The sequence below is a fragment of the Ambystoma mexicanum genome, chromosome 4q, assembly GCF_040938575.1.
Source record: "Ambystoma mexicanum isolate Mex_15411 chromosome 4q, UKY_AmexF1_1, whole genome shotgun sequence".
Lineage (NCBI taxonomy): Eukaryota > Metazoa > Chordata > Amphibia > Caudata > Ambystomatidae > Ambystoma > Ambystoma mexicanum.
Window position 1 is genome coordinate 1,230,291,749 of NC_090928.1, and position 25,124 is coordinate 1,230,316,872.

A 25,124-nucleotide genomic window follows, 5' to 3' on the forward strand; every position below is an offset into this window, starting at 1 on the left:
TACTTGTTGGCCCTCACATTCCCATCTAGACGCGGCGCAGGCCAGTGATTAGGGCTCCATACAGTTGTGGTCATGCCAACATTCACATTTTTATCTAGACGCGGCGCAGGCTAGCGTTTAGAGATCGTTCCAGGTGTGGGCAAGCTAACATTCACAACTCCATCCGAACGCCACGCGTGTTATCCTTCGATCAATCCTATCCACATGCGGCGCAGGCCAACGTCTATCTAGATGCATCTGTTGGTCTGAGTGTGTTCGTCCGGTGCGTACGAGTGGGAGAGTCTAGGTCTAGGTTTCGTCTGGGTCTAGTTATGTGGTCAGTCTCCTGTGGCCTTCCTTTGCGGCTGTTTTCCATGATGTCTTATGCTCTGTCGAGTGGTTGGTTCTTTGGCTTGAGTGTTTGTCCAATTTGAGAGTGGCCGAGGTTGGAGTTATTTCCATCATTGTTTTAGTGTATGGGCATTCTGGTGCGTCTCCGTAGTGGTTATGCTTTGAAGAGCCATGATTTGAGGAGTTTCCTGAATGCTAGGTGGTTTGTTGTATTCCGTATATTCTTGGGTAGGTCGTTCCAAGTTTTGGGTGCCTGGTGAGAGAAAGACGATCCTCCGAGTTTTTTCCTGTTGTAGGGTTTTGGTTCCAGGCGTATGTCTGTGCTTGATCTTGGTGTTCTTGTCGGTTGATGTAGGCGTAGTTTGGCGCTTAGGAATTCTGCGCCTTGTTTGTGTATTGCTCTTTGCGTGATGCACATGGCTTTGAACTTTATTCGCTGTTTCAGCGGTAGCCAGTGTAGTATTTTTAGTGTTCTCTTCTGGGTAGCTTGAGGAGAAGTCTGGCTGCTGTATTTTGTATGTGTTGCAGTTTTTTTAGAAGTCGTTCGGGCATGCCCAGGTATAGGCTATTGGCATAGTCTACTCTGGACATGATCAGAGCGATGATGGTAAGTGTTTTGTTGGCGAACGACAGGAACGGTAGGATCCTTTTTGCTGCTCGCAGGAGGAAGAAACATTTCTTGATTACCGAGTTTACTTGTGGCTCCAGAGTGAGGTTGTTATCCATCAGTACTCCTAGGGTTTTTACAGTTGATGATGGTTCTGGTGTGGTGCCGAGCCTTCTTGGCCAGGGGATGTAGTTGATGTCTCCTCCCCTTTTTGAAACAATCATTATCTCTGTTTTACATGGGTTGATTTTGAGATGGTTGAGGTTCATCCAATTGAATATGTCTCGAAGGCAATTCTCTAGTGTGGTGTTTCCATCTCGGGTGTCTTGTATGTTGAAGATTATTTGCGTATCGTCGGCGTAGTTGTAGCATGTGAGGCCGTGTTTTTCGATGAGTTTGATTAATAGGTACATGTAGATGTTGAATAGAAGTGGGGAGAAGGATGATCCTTGTGGTACTCCGCACGTGGAGACTCTGGGTTTGGATTTACAAGGTTTCATCCATATTGTTTCTGTTCTGTTTGTTAGGAAGGATTTGATCCATAGTAGCGCAGTGTCCGTTATCCCTAGTCCTTCTAATCTCTTTATGAGGATGGCGTGGTTGACGGTGTCGAAGGCTGCAGACAGATCAAGGAGAATCAGGGCGGTGCTGTTGTCTGAGTCTGCGTTTGTTTTTAGGTCGTCCCATATTGAGAGGAGAGCCGATTCTGTTCCTCTCATAGGTCTGAAGCCAACTTGTGCCTGGTCTAGTAGGCAATGCTCTTCTATGAATTCTTGGGTTATTTGGTAGACGTGCGTTTCTAGCAGTTTGGCTATGTAGGGTATGTTGGAGATGGGTCTGTAGTTAGATGGGTCCTCCACGTTTCCTGTTGTGTCTTTAAGTAGCGGCTTGATGTAAGCCGTTTTGAAGACCTGCGGTACTTTGCCTGTTGAGATTAAGAGGTTGAGGAGATTCCTGTGGTATTCCATGGGGGTTCCTTGTTTGAGAATTGTTTTGTATATGTCCGGGGGGCAAAGGTCTTCGGGAGAGCCTGATTTGTTGCTTTGGTTTGCCAGTTTGACGAAAGCCTCAACTGATATTTCTGGGAAGTTTCGCAGCTTGTTTGTGTGTTCCTCGTCTGTGTCGGTGGGGTTTGAGCTGTGAACGCTCGGATTGTTTCGTATGGTGTGTTGGATGGAGGTTATTTTGTTTTTGAAGTGGTCTCCGAGGTCCTCGCAGAGTTTCGTCGATGGGATTGGCGTGTTGTTGCAGGCCGGCGGGTTTTTTATTTCGTTTATGATTTTGAATAGTTCTTTTTGAGCGTTTGGTGCTCTGGCGATTCGCTTGTCGTAATGTTTCCTCTTCGCTTTTTGTATTTCCTTTTTATATGCGCGGATCTGTTGTAGGAATTTCATTTTGTTTGCAGTGGTGTTGTTGGTCCTCCATTCAGCTTCTAGTTTTCGGTTTTTCCTTTTCATGGCGTTGAGAAGTGGGGTGCACCATTTTGCTGTGATTTTCTTGCGTGATGGTGTGAGAGGCATTTCTTTGGCGATGTTGTCAAGGGTTGTTGCGATCCAGGTATGAAGTAGGGCAACTTTTTTGTCTAGGTCAGCTACTTCCATGGTTGATGCTTGTGGTTTGCTGAGTTATAGGAGCTCTGTTAGGTTGGAGTTTTTTATGGTTCTCCAATTTCTTTTCATCATGATGGGTTGTTTTTCTTGTTGCTTTTTTGTTGGAGCGGCCGTTGTGATTATGAACGGAATAATGAGGTGGTCGCTCCAAAGTATTTGAATTGGGGGTGCCGTGGTGATGAGATCCTTGTTGGCGAAGATTGCGTCAAGTGTGTGCCCTGCTGAGTGGGTTGCTCCTTTGACTAGTTGCAGGTTCATGGTTGCTAGTTGGGCGGTTAATGATTTTTGTGTGGTTGTGGTTTCTTCGTCGAACCAGATGTTGAAATCTCCAAGGATGATCAGATGATCGTAATTGATGGCTAGGGTAGTGATTGCTTCCGTGAAGGCGTCTATGAAAGTCGCATCGTAGGTTGGTGGTCTGTATATCAGTATGAATTTCAGGTTGGTTTTGGGGTTTACTGAAAGTCGTAGTATTTAGGATTCGCATTTGTCGATGTTTAGTGGATCTTCCATTTTGATGGCCAGTTGTTCCTTGTGGATGATCGCTAGTCCCCCCCCTCTTTTGGATTTCCTGTTTGTTTGGATACATTTGAAGTCTTCAGGCAGGCAGTTGTTGAGAGTGATCGTGTAGTTGTCGTCTAGCCATGTTTTGGTTACAAATAGGATGTCTATGCCTCCTTCTGACAGCAGGTCGTATATTTCCGTTGAGTGTTTGGACATTGACCTTGCGTTTATTAGGTTACAGTGGATTCTCTGGGTGAGATTTTGTTTTGAGGTTATTTGTTGTTCGATTTTGTAATTGTCTGTTCGTGGAGTTTCTGCATTGATGTCGGTAGGATGAAGAACGGCGGCGGCTGCTTCTTCATTGAAGCGGTCTAGTAAGTTGATAACAGGGCTGATTAGTCTTGGCGTTTCTGCTGTGATGCTACTCGGATGAGGATCAGCAGTGGTTTCTTCTTTGGGTCCTATTGTTGGGTGGGGAGTGGCATTGCTGGTTGTTGGTACTTCGCCGTATTGTGCAGGGCGTGGTGGGAATCGGTGTTGTCCCTCTGTTCTTGTAATGTAAGGGGTAATGGGGTCGAAGCCTTCTCATTCTCTTGTTGATTGCCCCTGTCTTTTTTCCGCATCTATCAGGAAATTCTTTGCATGTTTCAAGGTTTCCGTGTTGGGGTGTCGGTGTACCGTAGTTGTTGCGAGGTAAGGTGTGAGGTATAAGGATTTTTCTCTTGTGGATTTTGTTCCGGTTGTGGCTGCTTCCGGCGTGTTTCCTTGCAATGGGGCTGTTTCTTGTGGGTTCTGTCGGTGTTGTGTGTTCGCGTCTCTTGTTGCTCGGTCTTGTTCACTTTCTCGGCGTCCTTTTCTGGTAAGGGCCATTTTCCAGTCTAGGTGCAGGCGTAGTGTGGTAGTTGGTCCTGTATGCTGTGCTGTGCGGTCGTCGTGACCTCTGTTTCCTTCTCTGGGTACGCTGGGGTGTTCTCTGGCTCAGTGTTGCTTTCTGTCGGTAGGTGGGGGGTGTTTCCTAAGGGTACACTGTGGGGGGGTTAGGGTGTTAGCGGTCCGTTGGTATGGGATTTAGTTGGGTTAGGTAGTGGCGGGTTTTCGAGATTGGTAGGGTACTGAACTAAGCGCAGTTAGATTATTTGAGAGACCTGTATAGTGGGTGTGAGTCCAATCAGTGCAATCTAAACATCCTACACAGCAGTTTGGGGAGAGAGCCCCTGCTAAATTTGGGAGACCTGTACAGTGGGAGAGAGGCCCGTCAGTGCAACCTAGACATCATACAATGTAATTAGGAGACAGAACCCCTGCTAAGCTTGAGAGACCTGCACAGTGGGAGAGAGGCCTATCAGTGCAACCTAGACATCATACAGTGCAATTAGGGGACAGAGCCCCTGCTATAGTGGGAGAGAGGTCTATCAATGCAGTCTAAACATCATACAATGCAATTAGGTGACAGAGTCTCCGTCAAACTTGAGAAACCTGCATAGTGGGAGAGAGGCCCATCAGTGCAGCCTAAATATCATAAAATGCAATTAGGAGACAGAACCCCTGCTATAGTGGGAGAGAGGCCTATCAATGCAGTCTAAATATCATACAATGCAATTCGGAGACAGAACCCCTGCTATAGTGGGAGAGAGGCCTATCAATGCAGTCTAAATATCATACAATGCAATTAGGAGACAGAGCCCCTGCTATAGTGGGAGAGAGGCCTATCAATGCAGCCTAAATATCATACAATGCAATTAGGAGACAGAGCCCCTGCTATAGTGGGAGAGAGGCCTATCAGTGCAGTCTAAATATCATACAATGCAATTCGGAGACAGAACCCCTGCTATAGTGGGAGAGAGGCCTATCAGTGCAATCCAAACATCATACCATGCAGTTAGCTTCTTTGCTTGTGCACTTTGATTTCCCAGGACTTGCTCCTTTTGCACTTTTTCTACCATGCGCCTGCAGGGGGTTTGCACCTGGTCTACGAAAAACATGTCTGCATTGGACGCTTAGCTGCTCATTTGAAATAAAATGCAACTTGCATGCAGCGAGTCCCAACCATAGCACTTAGGTGCTGCTGGATACCCTGCCTGCACTTTTAAACATCTGCCAGGCGGAATGCAAAAGTGAAGAGAAAAGCAAGGCAATATTATCATTTCTCAGCTTAATTCTCCACTTTGCAAAAAAGTTCACACTGCCTGCAAATGAAGCTGTGCCGGTGGAGTTCACTGATGGGTTCCTATGGCAACTGAATGCTCTTTAACAGGTGCTCATTTGAGGCAGATGCCATAGGAATCTTATTTTTTTTATTTTATTTTTTTAATTTTTATTATGGTTTTTTCAAACCTTTTAAAAAAAAGAAAAGCAACGACCAAGAAACGTGATACACACATCAAGAGAATACATATTTTGCATTCAGATCCATAGATGAATCACATCTTTCGTCGGCAGGGCGCACTTCTAAACTTCGCCCTCAATTAGAGGGCAGGCTTTGTGTCCAAACGATCTTTTATGACGCGAAGAAAGGAGACCAAGGCATATAACACAGATCTATTTGACCCGTCAAACATGGCTCTCCACCAATCTTCCCGAGAAACAAACTGAAACCTCTCTGTTACTGGGCCAAAGATGATGTTTCTTTCTTGTTCTAGCCCAGAGCACGTCATTGTCAGATGCTTGAGATTTTCATTTGTGGTTTTGCAGAGTCGACACACTAGATTGGAATCGTTTGACTGGGACCAAAATCATAGTCGCTCCTTGGTAGGCAGTACATTGAGCCTAAACTGTAAGTATATGGTTCTAGACCACTGATCCGGGAAACAGGCCAGGTATTCTGGGAGACGGCCGTAAACTCTCGCCTCTTCAGGAGCTTCTTTCATTGTTCGTGATTCCGATCTTAGTTTACAAGTGTTGATCCAATCTGTTCTCCACAGCTTCAATTTCGCAGTCAGGATTTTCTAGCAAGGTTTTTGTCATGATGTCGTATGTGTCGAGAACCTCACGACACAACTCATTCCATTGATACAAGATTGTTTGGGCTTTTTCGGAATCTGGATTGTGAAGTATTGCAATTTGTGAAGGCAGATTCATTTGTATAGTTTTCCTGAAAAGACTTAAAAGATTCCAGGCAACTCTTGCTTGAATTGAGATGTACCCGAGTTCATATCTTCCACATGCTGTCGAAGTCCCCTTATGGAGGTGTAGAACTTTGGACCAAAAGATGTTTTCAAGCGAGTTTCACACCTCGTGCCCACAGCCAAATGCATTTTCTCCGCCATATATCAGGGATGGAACCACCTTTTGTTGGAAAAAGGTTACCGTAGGTTTTAGGGAGAATTTACCAAATTTTTTGTTGATCAGCGACGCCTGGCATGCCAACTGCCGGCATTTGCTCTTCGCTGTCTCTACCCAGGGTTCATCATTTCTACTGGCACTGATTCTCATCCCCAGATAGGTGGTGTTCTTCACAATCCTGATAGGTTCTTTGTCCAGGTACCAGTTGAATTTCTTCTTGTTTCCTTTGAAGCCCTGCAGTTTTTCAAAAACAAGAATTTCACATTCCCCTTGTTGATATTGAGACCGTTCTCTGTTAGATACGTTTCCACAACGCTCAGTTTACGTTGGAGTCCTATTGGTGTTAAGTCCAACAGAATAATGTCATCTGCATAAACCAGGTAATCCATGTGAGTACCATGTATTTTCGGTGGAAACGTAGTCAGTCCTTTGAAAATATCTTTGATATCTGATATGAACAGATTGAATATGCTCGTTGCTAGGGGACAGCCTTGTTTAACACCTGTAAATGTGTCAATTGGGGCCGATAGATTACCCTTAAGGTCTAGTTTGACCCGGATAGGTGTTTGTGTGGAGTTCACAAATGGCGGCCAACAGGCTAGGTGGGCAGTTCCACTCGCTCAGTTTCCCCCATAATAGGTCTCTATTTATACTGTCAAAAGCCTGAGATAGATCAATTAGTGCCAGATAGATCTTAGAATTTGACCAGTGGGCTTCCATCTTAGTAAATTTAACAGTAGGAGGTTAACGCAGCATCCCACACCCTTAACAAATCCTGTCTGTCCCGGGTCCACACGATTACATTTAATAGACCATTCCAGGAGTTGTTGTTGGAGAAGGGAGGCATACATTTTCCCCAACACGTCAAGCAGGCCGATGGGTCTATAATTCTTGGGGTTTCTACGGTCTCCTTTTTTGAAAATCGGTATGATCACTACCGTTTTCCATGATTTAGGGGTCTTACAACACTTGATAATTCTATTGAACAAAATCTCGCAAAAGACTGACCATTCTTCCGCGTGACGTTTGATAGAAAAGTTTGTGAGCCCGTCCGGTCCTGGTGCTCTAGAATCATGCACGTTCTTAATGATTCGTAAGATATCTTCGTAGTCAAAGGTGAGTTCCCAGTGTGTTAGTTTTGGGGATTCCCATTCTTTGATACCTTTGTCTCTGCGAAAGAGATCAGAGTAGAAACAAATCCACTCTGTCTCTAGGACCAAATTTGCCTGCAAAGCGTGTTGTGGAGCAAGGTTATCATTTATGAGTCTCCAATAATCGGCTGGATTAGTGCTCGCCATTTTCTGTAGCATAAACTCTGTGTCATTTTGTAACATGATGGCCTTGAGAGATTTGAGCCAGTTCTTGTAGGCTTGTTTGAGTTTTCGTGATTGCTCGCTGGCATTTGTAGAGAGGGATTTTCGCATCTTTCTCAGGTGCCAACGCAGAAGTCTTTTTCGTTGAGAAATCTCAAGATGAAATTTGTGTTTGTATGTAAATTCAGTGTTCCTTGGATTTTTCTTCTGTTCTAGGTATTGGGTCAGAAGGTGGTTGTATTCCAAGGCTCCTGAAGTCTGGTAATCCGCCGAGATGAGAGATACCTCGACAGTGTCGAGTTGTAGACGGATACAACCAGCACCCGTTCTGACTGCATAAGCCCAGCGCTCCTGATTTGATCGAATATGTGTAGAGAATAGTAAAGTCACCCTATCGTGATCACTATGAGGCATTTCTGTAACTACAAGACCATTGGTTCTCATATGAATGTTTCCAGATACCAAGATGTAATCAAGTGTTGAGCTTAGGTCTCCTCTTCTCCATGTCGGGGCCGCCGGGACATCCCCTGGCGTTTGACCATAGAGCTCATTAGCTCTCGTAAGTCCATTTCCACGCACCACTGCGATGTCAGTTGTTCTTCAAGTTTGTTGACTCTCTTCTTGCTGCCAATTAGGTTTAAGTGACTGATGCAGTCAATGTTGAGATCGCCACAAATGATCAAGTCGTTTGAGTTGCCTGTTTCCATGAGGTCATCGATGACAGTTGTTACTTCATCAATGAAGAATTTTGCGCCAGCTGCTCCATGGTTCCAATAGAGGTTGACGATGTAGAGTTTACAGTCTTGAGCTTGTGCTGCCCCTGCACAACTGACCGTTACCACCTGAATGAAGAGAGAGGTGTTAACGCAGTTCGTAATCCTGAAACCTGAGGCTATCCTAACTGCCACCAAAAGACCGGCCATTGGTCTACCCTTAATTTGTGTTATCCCTTAATGCAAATCTTATGCAGGCATAAAACAAAGTGCTCGCACAAGACTGAAGAAGAAAGCCCGGCAGAGACGCCAACTTTACTCCATGTCCCTTCCCCGCCTTGTGTCAGCAAGGAAATGGAGGCTGAAAAGCCATGCACCTTGCATTTACACCTCCCTTTCCCACAGCTTCAATTAAGCGGACAATCACGTGAATTTACAGAGTTCAAAGATGGCACTTGGCAAGTCCCTTAGAAATGGCGCCTCACATGTCGTCATTTCACCTGTAACCCTAGCCCATCTCTCCCATCTTTGCTTCCATGGGAGGGTCCCTGGAAGTAGCCTCAAGGTAAGCCTTTATAAGTCTCATGCGTTTTTGATTTGTTGAGTGGAAGGAGCCCAGCCCCTGAGCATTGGACTAGCCAAGGTTAGTCCTAGTGTGTGTGTTCCAGCATGTAACAAGAATAATACACAACTTCCTTTGTGCCAGCGACCCGTCCCTTCTTCAGATCTGGACAGTCCATGATAAAAATAACAAACCTCAAAGCAATCAAGAAAAGGCTCTGTGTTGGATCTTCACAGGGAGAGCTCTCCAAAGTCCTAGAAGTCTGGCAGGCAAGGGGACAGGTCTTGTGTAGGCGTGGCATGTTCCCCATGGCAGCTGATTGGAGGGAGCCTCCTACACAGCCAGTGTTGTTTGATTGCTAAGTATGCGACTAGAACTCCTTTTGCATTGGCTAGGCGTACACCTGATGGAAGAGTTACACATGATGGCTACAACCTCTGATTGGGGAACTTCGTTGGGTTCTCAAGGGGGTGCCGAGTGGGGCGAGGCGTTTTGGGGGGGGGGGCGAGTCTGGAGCCGTAGCAGCAGGTTAACCTCGGCATCAGATGGTCATCTACCTTCTTGGCATTTGGCTGAAGACACAGCTGTGAGAGACAACTTATTCTTTCATAGTTAAATATAATGTGTTTTGTTCTATCTGACCAGCAGACAAAATGTCCCAGAAGAACCAGTTTCAAAACACTGTTTTACATGTGCTAGGATGGGTTTGAGATAAAACCTTCAGAGAATAAGGGAACCTTCCACAACAACAGAGGTTTTTAATATCCAAGAAAAATCTAAGGAAAACACTGTCACATGGAGATCTCTGTGCATAAAGGTATTTCCTGGGGAATACATGTCCCAGAATTCCTTAATGTAAGAAACAGTCTCAAGTTTAAAGAGCCTGGTATGGTTATGGACATAGCCCTCTGCTCCTTTTTGGCAGCCGTGGGATATCGGCCCTGCTCACTGTTTGGCCTTCGGTGCCTAGGTATATGGCACCCCTTGTTGCCTCTCTTGAATCTCCTCAAAAGTGTCTCCACCCTTGCTTAGGGTTTCTGCCGGGCTGTGATATTAATACCCACCAGCCTCAGGCCGGCCTATTGGGTCGCTTGTTGCATCGGGGTCCAGATATGCTCTGTTTCTGGTCATGTCATACTGCGTCTGGTATCCAACTTCTTCTTAATATGGTTTCAGGCCTGGGTCACCTCTGGTCGCAGCCCCTGCTTTAAGTGGGTCAAGGCCGTTGACTGGACGGGCCTAGTAGTATTCTTCTCACCCTGCCTCTTCTACATACCTTTGCTCGTCAGTGGGTACTCCTTCCCTCTGCAGTGTCGGCCCTGTCCTGCTCTTGGGACGGCAGGCCACTGGGCCTTTGTGTAGTATCCTGATTACTGGGATTATCGCCTCATACCTCCAGTGGGTTGTTTCGTGGCTTATCAGATTGCGATTGGTTTTGCCATCATTTCCATGTCTCTTCGCTGGTTGTTGCCTGGGTCTTTCTAATGTTGCCAAATCCCAAACACAGGTGCCCTTGCAAGCATAGGGTTACCAACCCACTACGAAGGATTACATTTGTATACACACAGTGTGGGTCACTCCTTATTAATCAATCTTACTCCAGCACCGAAGCAATTATCTTTCCCTATTGGGTAACCATTTCACAAGGATAATTAGTTGTGCAACACTAATAGGAGGCAGCATAACTTCAACCTTTATAATTTAATATAAAAGTGAAAAATGTGGTATTGTGATAAAATAATTCCAAAGCTAAACTCACCAACCATTCATTAAAACGTTTGTTGTGGTCTTTTTAATTATATGGTAGATTTCTCCTCTTTACTCTGCTAGCCTAACATCTGCATAGGCCAACAACACGTGATTTTAAAAATGACAAAAGGCGTTAGTCTTAATCAATTTGTGACATATTCCCTATTGTATGTCGACCGGTTTCTACAGTTCATTCAGTTATTGCATTCATCAGGACAAAACATGTTACTTTAAAGATGGGTCTACCACATGAACCACATTGTCCATGTCATCTGCAATGCAAAACATACAATTAACTGTCATAAGGTTTTTAGATTCTTTATTAAAATATTTATATTTGTAGGTAAATATGTGTGCCTGTCCCAAAAGGGGCACAGCTGTTCACCCAAACATGACCGTACTCACTTAGACCCTTGATGTATTTTTATCTTTCACCCAGTGTTTATCACAATTGTACGGTCTATTCTCTGGAACAATTGACCAGTATCTCTTATTAATATTGCATTACCGTATTTTGCTTTGTTATTCAACTCTCTATTGGGAAAACGTCCATTTATTTTCTAAGATAATCTGTAAAGATGTTGTTGCCATGGAAGTTGTTACTGTATTCTTAGCCACTAAGTGCCTTACTTTTGTAGTCGCTGTTTGCATTCTAGGAAAGATAGCGTATGCCGGTAAGATAGTTTAGCGTGTGGGGTACTCGCTGCTGCGATCTATGTGTGAACTGCAGGTTTCACGTTTAAATCCCGGCAAGGCCAACTCATCATTTCATCCTTTCCGAGGCCGATAAATGAGTACCAACTTTCGTAGGAAGTGCTTTGGCGAAAGCGCTATAGAAATAACACATCATTATCATTAGGAATTTAAGAGAATGAAAATGAGTGCAGGAGTAAGAAAGTACATCCAGCGGTGATAGAAGCTTGATGTACAATGCGGCTTACCTTTGCGGTGAGATCATCATTTTCACTCTCAAATTGCAGGCCTTTGCCCGTGTGGACTACTATCCAATAAAGCATTTAGTAGATGAGAATGAGCATTTAGTAGATGAGTATGAGCATTTAGTAGATGAGAATGAGCATTTAGTAGATGAGTATGAGCATTTAGTAGATGAGAATGAGCATTTAGTAGATGAGAATGAGCATTTAGTAGATGAGAATGTAGTAAGAACCTAGTCCATGTTCTTCAGAGTTGGGTTCACATATATGTGCATGCATGGTTTGCCAAAGTGTTTTCACTCATTGAGGAAGAGCATGCGCCGTTGCCGGGTAGGAAGACATGAGCCGTCGAGTCCTCTGTGATGACCCGAACCACCTGATTGGGAAAGCTGGAATCATTGTTGCAGGAATATAGGAGCTCGCCCGCGTCCACTGTTTGCCAGAGTTCCCCCTGTCTTTCTGGCTCTGAGGCTGTTGGTGCATGTATGGAATTGCACTTCCGGGAACCCCATCAATTTGGGTCCATGAGCCATAGGGATTCCCAGATCATTCAAACTCGATGCCCAATGCCACTGTGGCTGGACGAGTGGCATTGGGGGATCACTGGGTGTTGTGTTCATGGGTAACCAACACCTCATACCCTTTTTCCTCTATGCCAATCCATGACAGACGCATGATGTTTGTCGCGGCCTTAAAATAAAGCACCACATGCTTCCTTTAAAAGGGGACATGTTGATATTGCTCAATTAACATGAAGAGAGGCCCTCACTGAGGCATGGTGGAGCAGTGCAGTGCTGCAGAGCCCCTTGCATTGTGGAGTGATGCCATGCAGCCCTTGGTTCTTTCCACCGTACTGAGTATTGTGCAAGGATAGAGGAAGCGATGCAAATGCCTGTCTATTGCCCGCGCTCCTGGAAGCATGATGGAGTAAGATTTCCATGTAATAAGTAAGCTAGGATCAGATGATAGTTTGCCATTGTGTGGGTTTATGAACTGGGATGACTGCCTAGAATGCGTGTAAGCACTCATCCTAATGGGCTTCGTAGGGCCCCCGAGTGATAAGTGGAATGTGTGACTGCTTCATGCAAGAAGAGTCGTCATCATTGAGGAGCCTCACAGATTGAGAACTGGTGGCTTCAGGGTGTTGAAACGCACCCCAAGAAATGGCTACCCCTCCTCTGTTACTGTGCTTCAGCCGTGAGCTCCAGGGAGACCCGATGGAATTAATGAGGCTTGGAACCATTTGTGCTGAGGATTAACATTCCCTATTTCGCTGTGCCAGCGAGACCTGTGGGAGTTTCAGAGGGCATTTAGAAGGTGCATGTGGTACGGTCCATGACCTAGCGCTGCAAATCCAAAACCTGGGAGACTAATTGGGGCGTCTGATGAGAGCTCTCTAGTATGTTGAGTTCCCACGGTGGAGCATGTGTGAGTTGTTCCTTGATTTGCTTCGCATTAGATTAAGATTACTGTACGAAGACAATCAAAGGAGATGGAAGGGAATATACACTGTTCATACTCTCCTGCAGTGCCTTAGCCATGCTGTTTGGCCATATTATGTGCTCTAACCTAGTGGTAAACTTTGATGTTTCCACTGTCTTTGTTCAGCTACTGCCCCCTCCCCCTGGACTGTAATGTATCTGAAACTTCTGGCTCACCAGCCTTAACTGCCCGCCACGTCCTGCTGGGTATGCTCAGTCATGCCCCAGCTGCCACCCTGGTGTGCCCAGTCTTGCAGTGGCTTCCCCACGCTACACATCTAGAATGCTTCCTTTATTTCTCTGTTTCCTCCAATGCACTGCTCCATGCACACTCCGCCCACATTTGTCCCACGTGTTCATTTTAGTACAACGGGGACACCCTTAACGTTGATGGTCCCGGGCCACTAATAGCAACACAACCCTCAGCTGGAGAATTTACTGGCCAACAATCACGCTGGTGACCTTCACTTGGACCTCCTACATTTTCTGTTGGGACGTTACTTGCCATTATTGGCCCCACATTGGGGTTTATGGTTATGCAATTGATGGACATAATGCAGAACAGCACTGTCCAGACAGAGATGGTAGGATGGAACTCAAACCTAGGAGAGCAGAAGATGCATAATTGGGAAAAGGCTCTCAACCTAGTCCTTTGGAATCTCATAGGACTCTGATAGTTTGAGACCAGCTTTCTGGGATCTTTGCCCAGATGAACAAACGTATGAAATGGATTCCTTTGGTCTTTCCCCTTGACTTAATACACAACTCATCAACCAAATCCAGGTTATGTGAAGGCGAGCTAGTAGTGCATTCATATGCACAATTGTGCAGTTTGACGGCATGGTAGGTACTAGTGCATCTATGCAGCGTTCTAGTTAAGAACAATATCAAATGTAAGATGTCGACTCGTTTTGGTCGATCTCTTTAATGCCATGTTTTGCAGAACTTGGGACGAGTGCTGGTCAGGGAACACCTGAATCCTCAATCGGGCTATTAAGGACCTATCCTTAGGGTCCGGCCTCCATTCACGTACCCCCTTCTCGTCAATCTCCACTAACTGTATGATTACCCCCTGTTTCATGTCTCGTCGTCCGCCCGATTCCTGCGCTTTCCAACTGCGTGGCTCTTGTAACTTCACATTTCATGAGACTTTTCTGTTTTTTCACTTCCAGTTATGTTGTCAGGCTTTGTTTTATATCTTACGTCCATCTGCCAGTCCGGCTCGGGACAGCCAATGTGTTCCGATTGCTCCCCTATACCAATGAGCAGGAACACACAGAAGTTGATGGTTCACCCGTCAAGTCAAGCAGATTGTCGATAGACCAGCTCACTCTCTGGGGGGGCAGCTCTGATGTGTTGGGGACCTAGATCAGATCCTATTGTGGGCTTTTCCTGCATGGGGGCAAAAACAGAAACCACTTAGTTGAACTCAGTCAACTCACAGCCACAGACAATCTGAGAGATATTATGTCTGTAATCATACATACAGAGGAAATGAACCTACAGCCCCAATGGGAAGTCTGATTCTAGTCAGTTTCTGCAGTGCTTGAATCCTGAACCAACATGCCTAAAAGAAAAACAAGGTATGCTTCAAAAGTAAGGCAAGTGGCCACTAACATTTCTGTCTGCAGTGTCTATTGTTGCAAGTGAGCCCACCCACCAAATCTTCTAGTTAGACGTGTTCTCTCAATGCTACAGTGGCAACAGGAATCTACAGCATGCCCCAACAGTTTCATTTCTTACCGTACTGGTTTTTATACCATGGCCCGCTGCAATTTGCATGGTCTGCAAGCGCTCTTGAGGATCTGGAAGAGGGGAAAAGTTCAGGATAGCTTTTCTGTTTTGATCTGTGCAGACCGGACGTACCCTGAGCTCTGCGTGCAGATCTGTCCCAGTCATTTGTGTCCGCAGGGGAACCTGCGGTGCTGTGGTGCTTGGATGCATGGGTCTGGGCTGCGGTATGTACGTTGTCAGAGATTTAGAGTTCTGTTGTTTGGTATTACATTGCTGCAGTTGAGTGGCTTAGTTGCTCTGCATAAAGAGAGTGAGTGTAGAAGTTGAGTGTTGGTGCCAGGAGCTGGGCGGCGGGTGTGGTGGACAACATAGAGCAGCCACACAATGGGCCTCATTGCAAGTATGGCGGTAAGGCAACAACCGTTGCTACCGTACCGCCATACTACGAGTTCTGCTCGAGGGTGCCCTTGCAGCCACCAGGTCTTTTTCGCAAGTTTGGAGGAAGCCTTCCTGTATTACAGGCATGGCTAGCTCCAAACTTGTAATGAGGCCCAATGTGTCAAGAGCAGGCAACATTACAGCAGGGCCCAAAATACAGTGGGACACCAGTGAGCAACATTCTAGTGGAACACCATGGAGTAGTGGCACAATAGGCTCAAATTACGATGGAACATCAGTGAACAAAAAACAGCAGTAGGGCAGGAATTATGCTGCGACTTCAGGTTGCAAAATATAATGGACACCAGTTAGCAGAATCAGTAGGACACGAACTACAGCGATGTCCAGGGAGCAAAATATAATGGACACCAGTTAGCAGAATCAGTAGGACACGAACTACATCGATATCCAGGGAGCAAAATATAATGGACACCAGTTAGCAGAATCAGTAGGACACGAACTACAGCGATATCCAGGGAGCAAAATATAATGGACACCAGTTAGCAGAATCAGTAGGACACGAACTACAGCGATATCCAGGGAGCAAAATATAATGGACACCAGTTAGCAGAATCAGTAGGACACAAACTACAGCGATATCCAGGGAGCAAAATAGAATGGGACATCCGGGAGTGAAGTACACATTGCAGTAGGATACCGGGGAGAAAATGAATGCCAGGTACAATTATAGTGGGACATCAAGGAGCAAATCACAGTACGGAACAAATTACGATGAAACACCAGGGAGTAAAAATCACAGTAGGGCACAAATTAAGGTGGAGCCTCAGGGAGCAACATTTACTGAGACATTAAGAAGTGAAAAGCCAGTAGGGCACATATTATGGTGGGACACTAGGGAACAAATCACAGTAGGTCACACATTCTGGTGTGATACGGCTACAAGGCATAGGCAAGATGCAACATTCCAACCCCTTCCAACCACATAATGTGTATTCATATGGGGCCCCATTACAAACCACTCAGTGTTGTCTGTCTAACACAATGCAGTGAATGCCCTGGATGCCACTGGAGAGCTCACAAAGGCATTGCAGAGACATAGGCCCTCATTACGACCTTGGCGGAGGACCATGGTGCTATTAGCACCATGGTCCATGCCGCTAAGGTTGCAATTCCGCCATGGTGCTAGGCGGACTTACCGCCCCATTCCGAGGTCGGCGGGGCGGTAAGTTCCCAATTTACCCTTCCCCATTCCCATTTTTGCCCCATAGGGCATAATGGGAGTGGGGAAGGCGTTAATTACGCCACCGTAAAATACGGTGGCGTAATTAACTCCATGGTCCCTTAGCGCCATGGATTTTAACACCTGCAGGTGTTAAAAGCTCCATGGCGCTAAGGGACCTCGTACTCAGGCGGTAAGGGTCGGCGCTGTTTACGCTGCCGTAAACCCCTTACCGCCTGGGTCGTAATGAGGGCCATAGTGACCTGGTAGTAACCGCTCATTCTAAGATCTAGCGCTCCATGCCAAATTCGTCCCCATTCCAAGCACTGTAATGATAGGCGTTTTTGAAACAGCTTCATGAACTTACAAACTGGCCTGCTTACATTCCATGGATTGACAGTTTTAAGTCCCAGAAAATGTTCCCTTTTTCTGCAGTGCACTGGAGGAGGGATGGGGGGTTCATGCCCCAATCTGACCTGTGCAGTCACACTGTTGTGCTTAGAGTGCACTGTGTTTGTACTCCTTTGTTTAAAAATTACAGGGCTCCAAAGGATGCCTGATCTTATAGCTTTCACGCCCCGACATGGCGTTTAACGGGCCGCCAGCCCGAGCTTTGGTAGGCCCGAGCAAAGATCAGGCTGCGGGCTATTAAACATTTTCGCTATGTCCACCCCGACAGCGGGGAGTGAAAGCTATTCCTGGGATTTCCCGGGGTGCAGATAGTTTTCTTTTTTTTTTATTCTGATGGCAGCGCGAGCCCATCTCCCGTCGGAATGAAAATGTCAAGGAAAATGGCCGCCATAAAAATAGAACAGGGGCTAGGTCCCTTTTCAGATGACAGCAGCCATGAAAAACATGTTAAAAAAATTGCTGCCGTCATCCAAAAAGGGACCTTGTCCCTTTCCTATTTTAATAGCGGCTGCCATTTTGTTTACATTTTTGTTTTTCAACAGCAGCGGGTGGTGAACGCACAATCGCGCCTTGTGAAAGGCAGATTGTGATGGATCAATCCCCCTTTCTCGGGTGTGAATTCGCTTTTCATTTTGTAATCCTCAAATGGCCAAACAGATTCTGTTTAAATTAATCCACACCGGCAAAGCTACCCCTGCCTACGTGACCTGAAATCAGAAATGCTTTTGTAAACCAGCATTGGCAATGCCAACAGTTTGGGCTTTTGTGTAGCCATGGGAAAGGCACTATCCAGGCACTGTCATAGTGGTATTAACTGGCAATTGATGGTAGCAGGCGCAAACTGGTGCTAGTCCCTCAGCATCTAATAGCAGTGCCTTGCAAATGCCTAATACTTGCATAAGCCAAAAACTTTAGCTTTGACAATGCTTGTTTTTGACAGGACCTTATTGAAGTACAAGCTTAGTGCTTACAAATCGAGTGGCTGGAGGCAGACCTGGTGGATATTATATTGCACCAGTAGCGGGTTTACAACTCCAATTAAGTCATTAACTCTCAGAAGACTGATTTGAGAAAATACTTGCAGGCACTTTGAGTGCAAAGCCTGATGGTAAGGCTTGATTTAAGCAACCTCAAAGAGTTCCCATGAGGAGGCGTTTTGGTTGGGCAGGGGCAGAAAGTGGGTGGGAATGGCCATAGCGATTAGCATGGCCATGGGCGGTCAATGGGTGGGCAAATAACCAAAACACCTACAAGCTGTGTCTCCCTCCTCTTTCTCCCTATCTGTACTGTAATGCAAGTGTTTCTTATAGGTGTCACAAGCGTCACCTAATAGCCCAATCTAAAAAGGAGGTTTTTAATACGAGTGACATCATTTCTTTATGGGTCAGTGCAGCGATACTGACTATTGGAACATCTCTTTCTCTGACTCTCATGCTTTTCCCCTTTTCCTCCGCTGCTGTTTTACTCCATAGGATGTCCTTCCAGGAATTCCTGAGGCAGTTTTCCCGCCTAGAGATCTGCAACTTGACTCCAGATGCCCTGAACAAGGACGACGTGAGCAGGTGGCACACCACAGTATTCGATGGCACCTGGCGGCGTGGCAGCACGGCCGGAGGATGCAGAAACAACCCGGGTAAGAGACATTGTCACTGACATTGTTTAGGGAGACCACTTCTGGGACCTGTGTGTCTTCTAACCAGTTAATTTATGCTAAAAGGTTTCATGTCTCCTGTATAACATCACGTTGCCAATCTTTAGGTCAGCACCTCTTGCAGATTCCAAGGGTTAGAACGATCACCTGGGGCGAGAGACGGCTCTCCACCTTTGGTCCCCGAGCATGGAATGCTCTTCCTCTGAACCTTCAATGTCTTGATTCCTTGTCAATCTTTAGGAAACAATTAAAAACCTATTTGTTTGCCTAGACTAGATCTTCTTATCATCCGCCATAGCCCATCTGACACTATGAGAATCCATGTAAGACTATCTCTGCGTCTAGATGCATTCGTGCCTGGTCCCCTCAGGGGTATGCGCGTTACGAGTTCTCAAATCAAATCATGGCTGCTTGCAGTCACAGCAAAACTCACCGACTGGCAAAATGTGTAAAAGAAGAGTCAAGAACTGAAGCCTTCTGCTAACCGAGGAGTTTTTTTTTTTTGAAATCGTTGCTTTTTCATCATTTGCAAGACCCCAGCTGCCCCCTTGCTTTTACCCTTTTTTACATGGTTTCCTTGTTCCCTAAAAATGAGAAAAAACGATGTAAATGCATCAATGCCACGTCTAATGGTGTTCGCAGAGGTAGGGAGAGCGCTGCAAGCACCTGCTTTCACTAGTGCACTGGTGACACCAAAGGCTCAGGCGGTATCCTGCAAAAACGAGACTCAGCGGCACACAGAGCGCCTCCCACAATATACACGTGCCTATATGATGTACGGCCTTTGACGCCCAAATCTTTGCATCATAGTGTACAGTCATGTGTCAACCTACGGGCCAGTCTTGGGATCAGTGGCCCAGCTGGAGTAAACAACAGAAAGGCAGCCATTGATCGATACACTTTGTCCATTATCAAAAAATGCAAATAAACAATAGTGCTTGTCCAGCGATGCAAGGGGCTCCAATTCTACCAGTAACCATGACACTCTTGAGCGCAACATTTCTGATGTTTGTTAATCTGCTTAGAATCACATGCTGTGCATAGTCCGACATCCATTGGTCACTGCGGAGTATTGCATTTTGTTTTTCGTAGTCGAAAAGGGGATGTCGACAAGGCGTGTCTGTAACACTATCCCTATAGTGACGTGCAGTGTACCCACAATCCCTCACGCATCGAGGTCCCTCAGATTGTTTTTTTACGCCCAGTTATTGGTCGCCTTTATGCGGAGCTCCTCGAGAGACATTGCGAAATCATTTCCTCGACCCTTGGTCGTTTTACTATTATTAACTATCACATAGATCCCTCCCTCGACGTAGCTGCCAAGCTGTTCTCCGCCGAGCAAGATCTTCAATGGAGGGACGCGTGGAGGAGATCCTTCGGCGCTGCCGAACACGTGGCCGGGCCTCGCCGGCCTAATACAGTAGGGAGAGTGGGGTTGGTGGTCATTTCTTTGTTAACACTCTGAGAATGCCTTTCTCTTTCCCCTCCCTCTCTTTCGAGGTCGTACATCACATTTCATGCCCTCAGCTATGGAGAGGACGCCCTTTAGGTTTTGCCCGCGTTGCAAGGGCAAGTTTACCTGGAAGGACAAGCACAAACGGTGTAACCGTTGCTTGCCCCTCGATCACAAAGAGGACGGCTGTGCGGCCTGTAAGTTACTTAAACCCAAAACTTTAAAGGACCGCAGGGTCAAAAGGTGGGCAGCCTATGCAATGTCTAGGTCTGACTCGTCGCAAGCTGCCGCCGACGCCGCCGAATGTGACGAGGACAGTGATTACACGGCCTCCGCAACGGAGGTTGTAGACCTCTCGAAGGAGCGTTACCGCTCCTCGTCGTCCGTCCCCGGCCCCGACAAGCCCGGCTCACGCCCCGCTTACGGGGATGAACACCCTGGCGACAAGGACGAACACAGAAAAACACATAAGCACATACCCCACGGCACGCATTCATCGAAGATGAATGCAGCCATAGCGTCAACGGAGGCGTCGGGTCCACCGGCGCATTCCGCCGACCGCAAGGGTTACAAGCCCTCCCCGCCACCGCTTCCACGACCGACGACTGGGCTTTCTGTAAATAAGGGCGCTAACCCCAAATCCTCAGGCGACGCGCCTCGCAAGAGTGCGTACGTTGCCAGTAAAGACTCAGCATTGTCTAGCGCGCCGGCGGCCGATCCCTCGACGGAGAAGCTGATCGCCGAAAGCCTCGTGCGTATAGCTTCTAAAGACGGCCAGAGACGGACGGCGGGTGACACGTCGAACACCGCTCACAAGGCCAAAGAAACGCCGAGGACGCCAGAGGGTAGGCTGGGACAGCTCCCACCGTCGACAGAAGACCCTAGCCAGCGAGAGGGTTTCTCAGAAGGCGAAGGGACTCTATCTTCGACGCTATGGGACAGAACTAAGCAACTACAGGGATAGGGAACTTCCTTTTCACTCCCAGACCGCTCTGGCCTACCTTACTGGACTGTAGAGAGGTTCCAGTCATGTATGGACAAGCTAGACAGGTTCATGGACGTCCCAGAAAATAGGACACCCAAGAGGCCAAGGGAAGTACTCCAAGAGGGGCCATGGTCTAAATACCCAAAGCTCTTTAACCCCCTACAGGAAGACATGAACTCTTACGACCTCACTGAAGAGGACTCTCACTTCCAGGAAGAGGATGAGTTTGTGAATAATGAAGACCAACAAGAGGGAGAGGGTTTTCATGATGACACTAACATAGGTGAGGAGGGCTACGAGGAGGACCCAGGTGAAGGTGGCTTACAGCCATGGCAGTCGCCATCAGGGTCTACAGACCCCGACATTATAGACATTTCTTCTCCTCAGACCACACCGGTCAGGAACCCATCTCCAGTAGACGATCAGCCCACCTTCAATGCGCTACTGAGGAAGGCAGCAGCGCATTTCGAAGTTGAAACTGGGGAGGTCACCCCAGATACTGATTTCGTCGATTATTAAAGAAAAACCTCCCACTAGTCAAACTATTCCTATCCTCGCCTCGGTTAAGAGACGACTCACCCCATCGCTGTCCACCCCCGCGCTGTTAAGAGGGGTCAATCCAAGAATCGAGAAATTGTTCTCACCCTCTCAGTCAGACCCATTATATATCAGGGGTCACTCAGTCCCGGACTCCTTAGTGGTGACTAATACAAGGAAGAGGGCTGGGGTTTCACTGTCAACCAGCGAGGCACCCCCAGATAAAGAAGGGAAAAAGCTCTATGGTTGGACAAAAGAATTTCCGCCTCAGCAGCGTTTTCAATTAGGATTGCCAATAATAATACATTGTTGGCAAGCTATGCTGATGCTCAATGGGGAAAGCTTAAGCAGGACATCGAAGAAGCCCCCGAACCTCTAAGAACTCGCTTATTGGCTACAGTTACAGAAGGAGCTCTGGTCAACCAGAGCATCATTAAGAACACTCTTGATGCGGCAGAAACTGCTGGGCATTCTTTGGTGCAGGGAATTCTGCTGAAGCATCACATCTGGCTTCGCAATTCCGGTTTCAAGGCAGAAACACAGGCGTCACTCATTAATAAGCCAATAGAAGAGTCAAATCTCTTTGGAAGGGCAGTGGTCGACGCACTGGAAAATGCGAAGAAAGAATTCGACACCATAAAGACCTTAGACCAAATCTCAAAGCCTCCAAACAGGCGGGGATTTGGGAACAAGCGCTTTTTTCGTGGCCAACGCCAACAGCAGCAACAGCATTACACTGCGGGCAACTGGCCCTCTAATCAGGGTACCAGTAACCAGTATAACCAAAGAGGACAACGCCGTGGCAAGGGCAGAGGCCGGGGCTCCAGCCCCAGAGGCACCCCAGCAAGTAACATCAAATGACCCGAAGGTTCGGGTCCCCTCCCATGCATCTCCGGTTGGGGGCCGGATAACATCGTTCCTTTCAGCATGGGAGGGAATAACATCAGACCGGTGGGTATTGTCAACCGTAGCCCACGGGTACTGTATAGAGTTCAATCGGTCCCCCACCTACAGACCTCCAAGGGGACAACGCCTGTCACCAGAACACCTCATCATCCTCCTGCAAGAAGTAGAACAGCTGCTACAGAAAGGAGCAATAGAGGTCGTGCCCCTATCTCAGGTAATGGAGGGTTGTACCCAAAAAGGACCTAACTATGCGCCCTGTACTAGATCTGCACCCAGCGAACAAATTTGTAAAACCACAAAAATTTTGTATGGTAACATTACAGGAGGTAATTCCCCTGCTATCTCAGGGGGACTACATGACAACACTAGACATGAAAGATGCATACATTCATATTTTGATGTTGCCAACGCACAGAAAATACCTCAGGTTCATGATAGAGGGCAAACACTACCAGTTCAGAGTGCAACCCTTCGGCATAGCGTCTGCACCGAGGGTATTCACGAAGGTACTGGCAGTGGCAGCGGCCCACCTGCGCAGGTTGTCCATACCGGTATACCCTTACCATGACGATTGGCTCATAACAGGGGAGTCCTACGAGACATGCTTCTCAAACACCCAGTAGACCTTTTGTTCCAACTGGGCTTCTCCATCAATGAGAAGAAGTCCAGCTTAGACCCCAGCCAAATCACAACATGTCCCTATTGTCACAACATGTACCGGTGGAACTCAATCTGCTAGCAGACAAACTCAGCAGAGACTTCCCTCTGCCCTCAGAGTACGAATGGCGGTTACACGAAGACATCGTCTTCGACTTATTCACACAATGGGGCTTCCCAGAAATAGACCTGTTCGCAACTCTGGAGAACTCACAATGCCTAGATTACGCCTCCAGATACACACAGAACCGCTCCAAGGGAAACGGTCTCTGGATACCATGGTCAGGGAAATTTGTTTACGCTTTTCCCCCCGACTCCTCTGCTGAACAAGATAGTGCACAAGATGCACCAGGAACCAGTCACCATGATACTGATAGCCCCTATGTGGGCCCGCCAACCATGGTTTGCGCACCTGATGGAGATGTCCCTGTCCCCACCAGTGAAACTGCCCTGCCTGTACAACTTGCTGTCACAGGACAAGTGCAAGACACTATACCCATGCCCACAGAACATGTATTTAGCAGCCTGGCTCCTGAGGTCATAGAATTTGGCCATTTAGAACTCCCTCAGAGATGCATAGACATTCTCAAAGAAGCTAGAAAACCCAACACTCGCCACTGCTATTCTAGCAAGTGGAAGAGATTTGTCATCTGGTGTAGAGGTAAGAGCATCAACCCAGTCCACTGCTCTCCCACACAAATTGTCCTGTACCTGACCCATTTACTGGACTCAGGTCTAGTGTTCAATTCTATTAAAGTCCATTTAGCTGCACTATCTGCATACACCACCTCTCAACTTAAGGTGTCATGGTGGAAAGTCCCAGTTATCAAAGCCTTCATGGAGGGGGTAAAGAGAATACACCCTCCGATAGCAAACCCAGCTCCCGGCTGGGACCTTAATGTGGTACTTACCAGGCTCATGGGCTCACCCTTTGAACCCATGCACAAGGCAACTCTTAAGGACCTCACCCTTAAGACTGCTTTCCTAATAGCTATCACCTCCATTAGGAGAGTAAGTGAACTACAGGCTCTTTCTATTCTAGACCCCTTCTTAACAGTTCACAAAGATAAGGTGGTTCTACGCACACACCCAAGGTTTGCACCGAAATTCATATCGAAATTCCATGTCAACCAGTCAATAGAACTACCAACGTTCTTTCAAAACCCTTCCAATTTGGGAGAAAAAAGCCTGCATACACTCGATGTGCGCAGAGCTGTCATGTTTTATATGGAAAGAACGAGGCCACTGAGAAAGTCTAATCAGTTCTTTGTCTCGATGGCAGCAGGAAGAGAAGGAGATGCAGTCTCAAAGTCCACTATATCTAGATGGATTGTTCAATGCATCACTCTCTGTTACACTCTTGCTAAGAGAGAACTACCCTTCAAGCCAAGAGCACACTCTACTCGAGGCACTGGGGCATCCATAGCATTCATTGCAAACGTTCCCCTTGAGTCCATTTGCAAAGCGGCAACCTGGAGTTCTGTACACACCTTTACAAAACACTACTGTCTAGATGCTCACTCTAAATCTGATTCCCAGGTGGGACAAGCAGTATTAAGACATCTTTTCTCTACTGTTCCTCCTCACAACCCACCTCCAACTCCGGGTACTGCTCGCTAGTCTATGCACAGCATGTGATTCTAAGCAGATTAACAAACATCAGAAGACAATGCATTACTTACCGTAAAAGCATTTCTGATGGTTGTATCTGCTTAGATTCATATGCGCCCACCCTTCCTCCCCGCTCGGATGGAAGGAACATAGACATCTTTCTACATCTCTCTCTCTTTTCTGTACTCACTCACGTATAGAAGGCTCCCTCAGGGCAGAAAAAATACAGAGGGACCTCGACGCGTGAGGGATTGTGGGTACACTGCACGTCACTATAGGGATAGTGTTAGACACACCTTGTCGACGTCCCCTTTTCGACTACGAAAAACAAAATGCAATACTCTATGCACAGCATGTCAATCTAAGCAGATACAACCATCAGAAATGCTTTTACGGTAAGTAATGCATTGTCTTATCGGCACACTTGAGGGGGTCGAGGCACATGCGAGCACACTAATCATTGCAATTAGGTGCT

The 25,124-nt window shown here is 46.8% G+C and overlaps 1 protein-coding gene across 1 annotated transcript in view; it reads left to right on the forward strand.

Annotated features, from left to right (window-relative positions):
• The window catches only part of LOC138468298 (calpain-1 catalytic subunit-like), a 434,133-nt gene that overhangs the window by 324,521 nt on the left and 84,488 nt on the right, over window positions 1-25,124 (forward strand). The window contains exon 10 of the mRNA XM_069608788.1: window positions 18,322-18,482. Coding sequence (XP_069464889.1) covers window positions 18,322-18,482 — 161 coding nt within the window. The remainder of the gene's footprint in view (window positions 1-18,321; window positions 18,483-25,124) is intronic.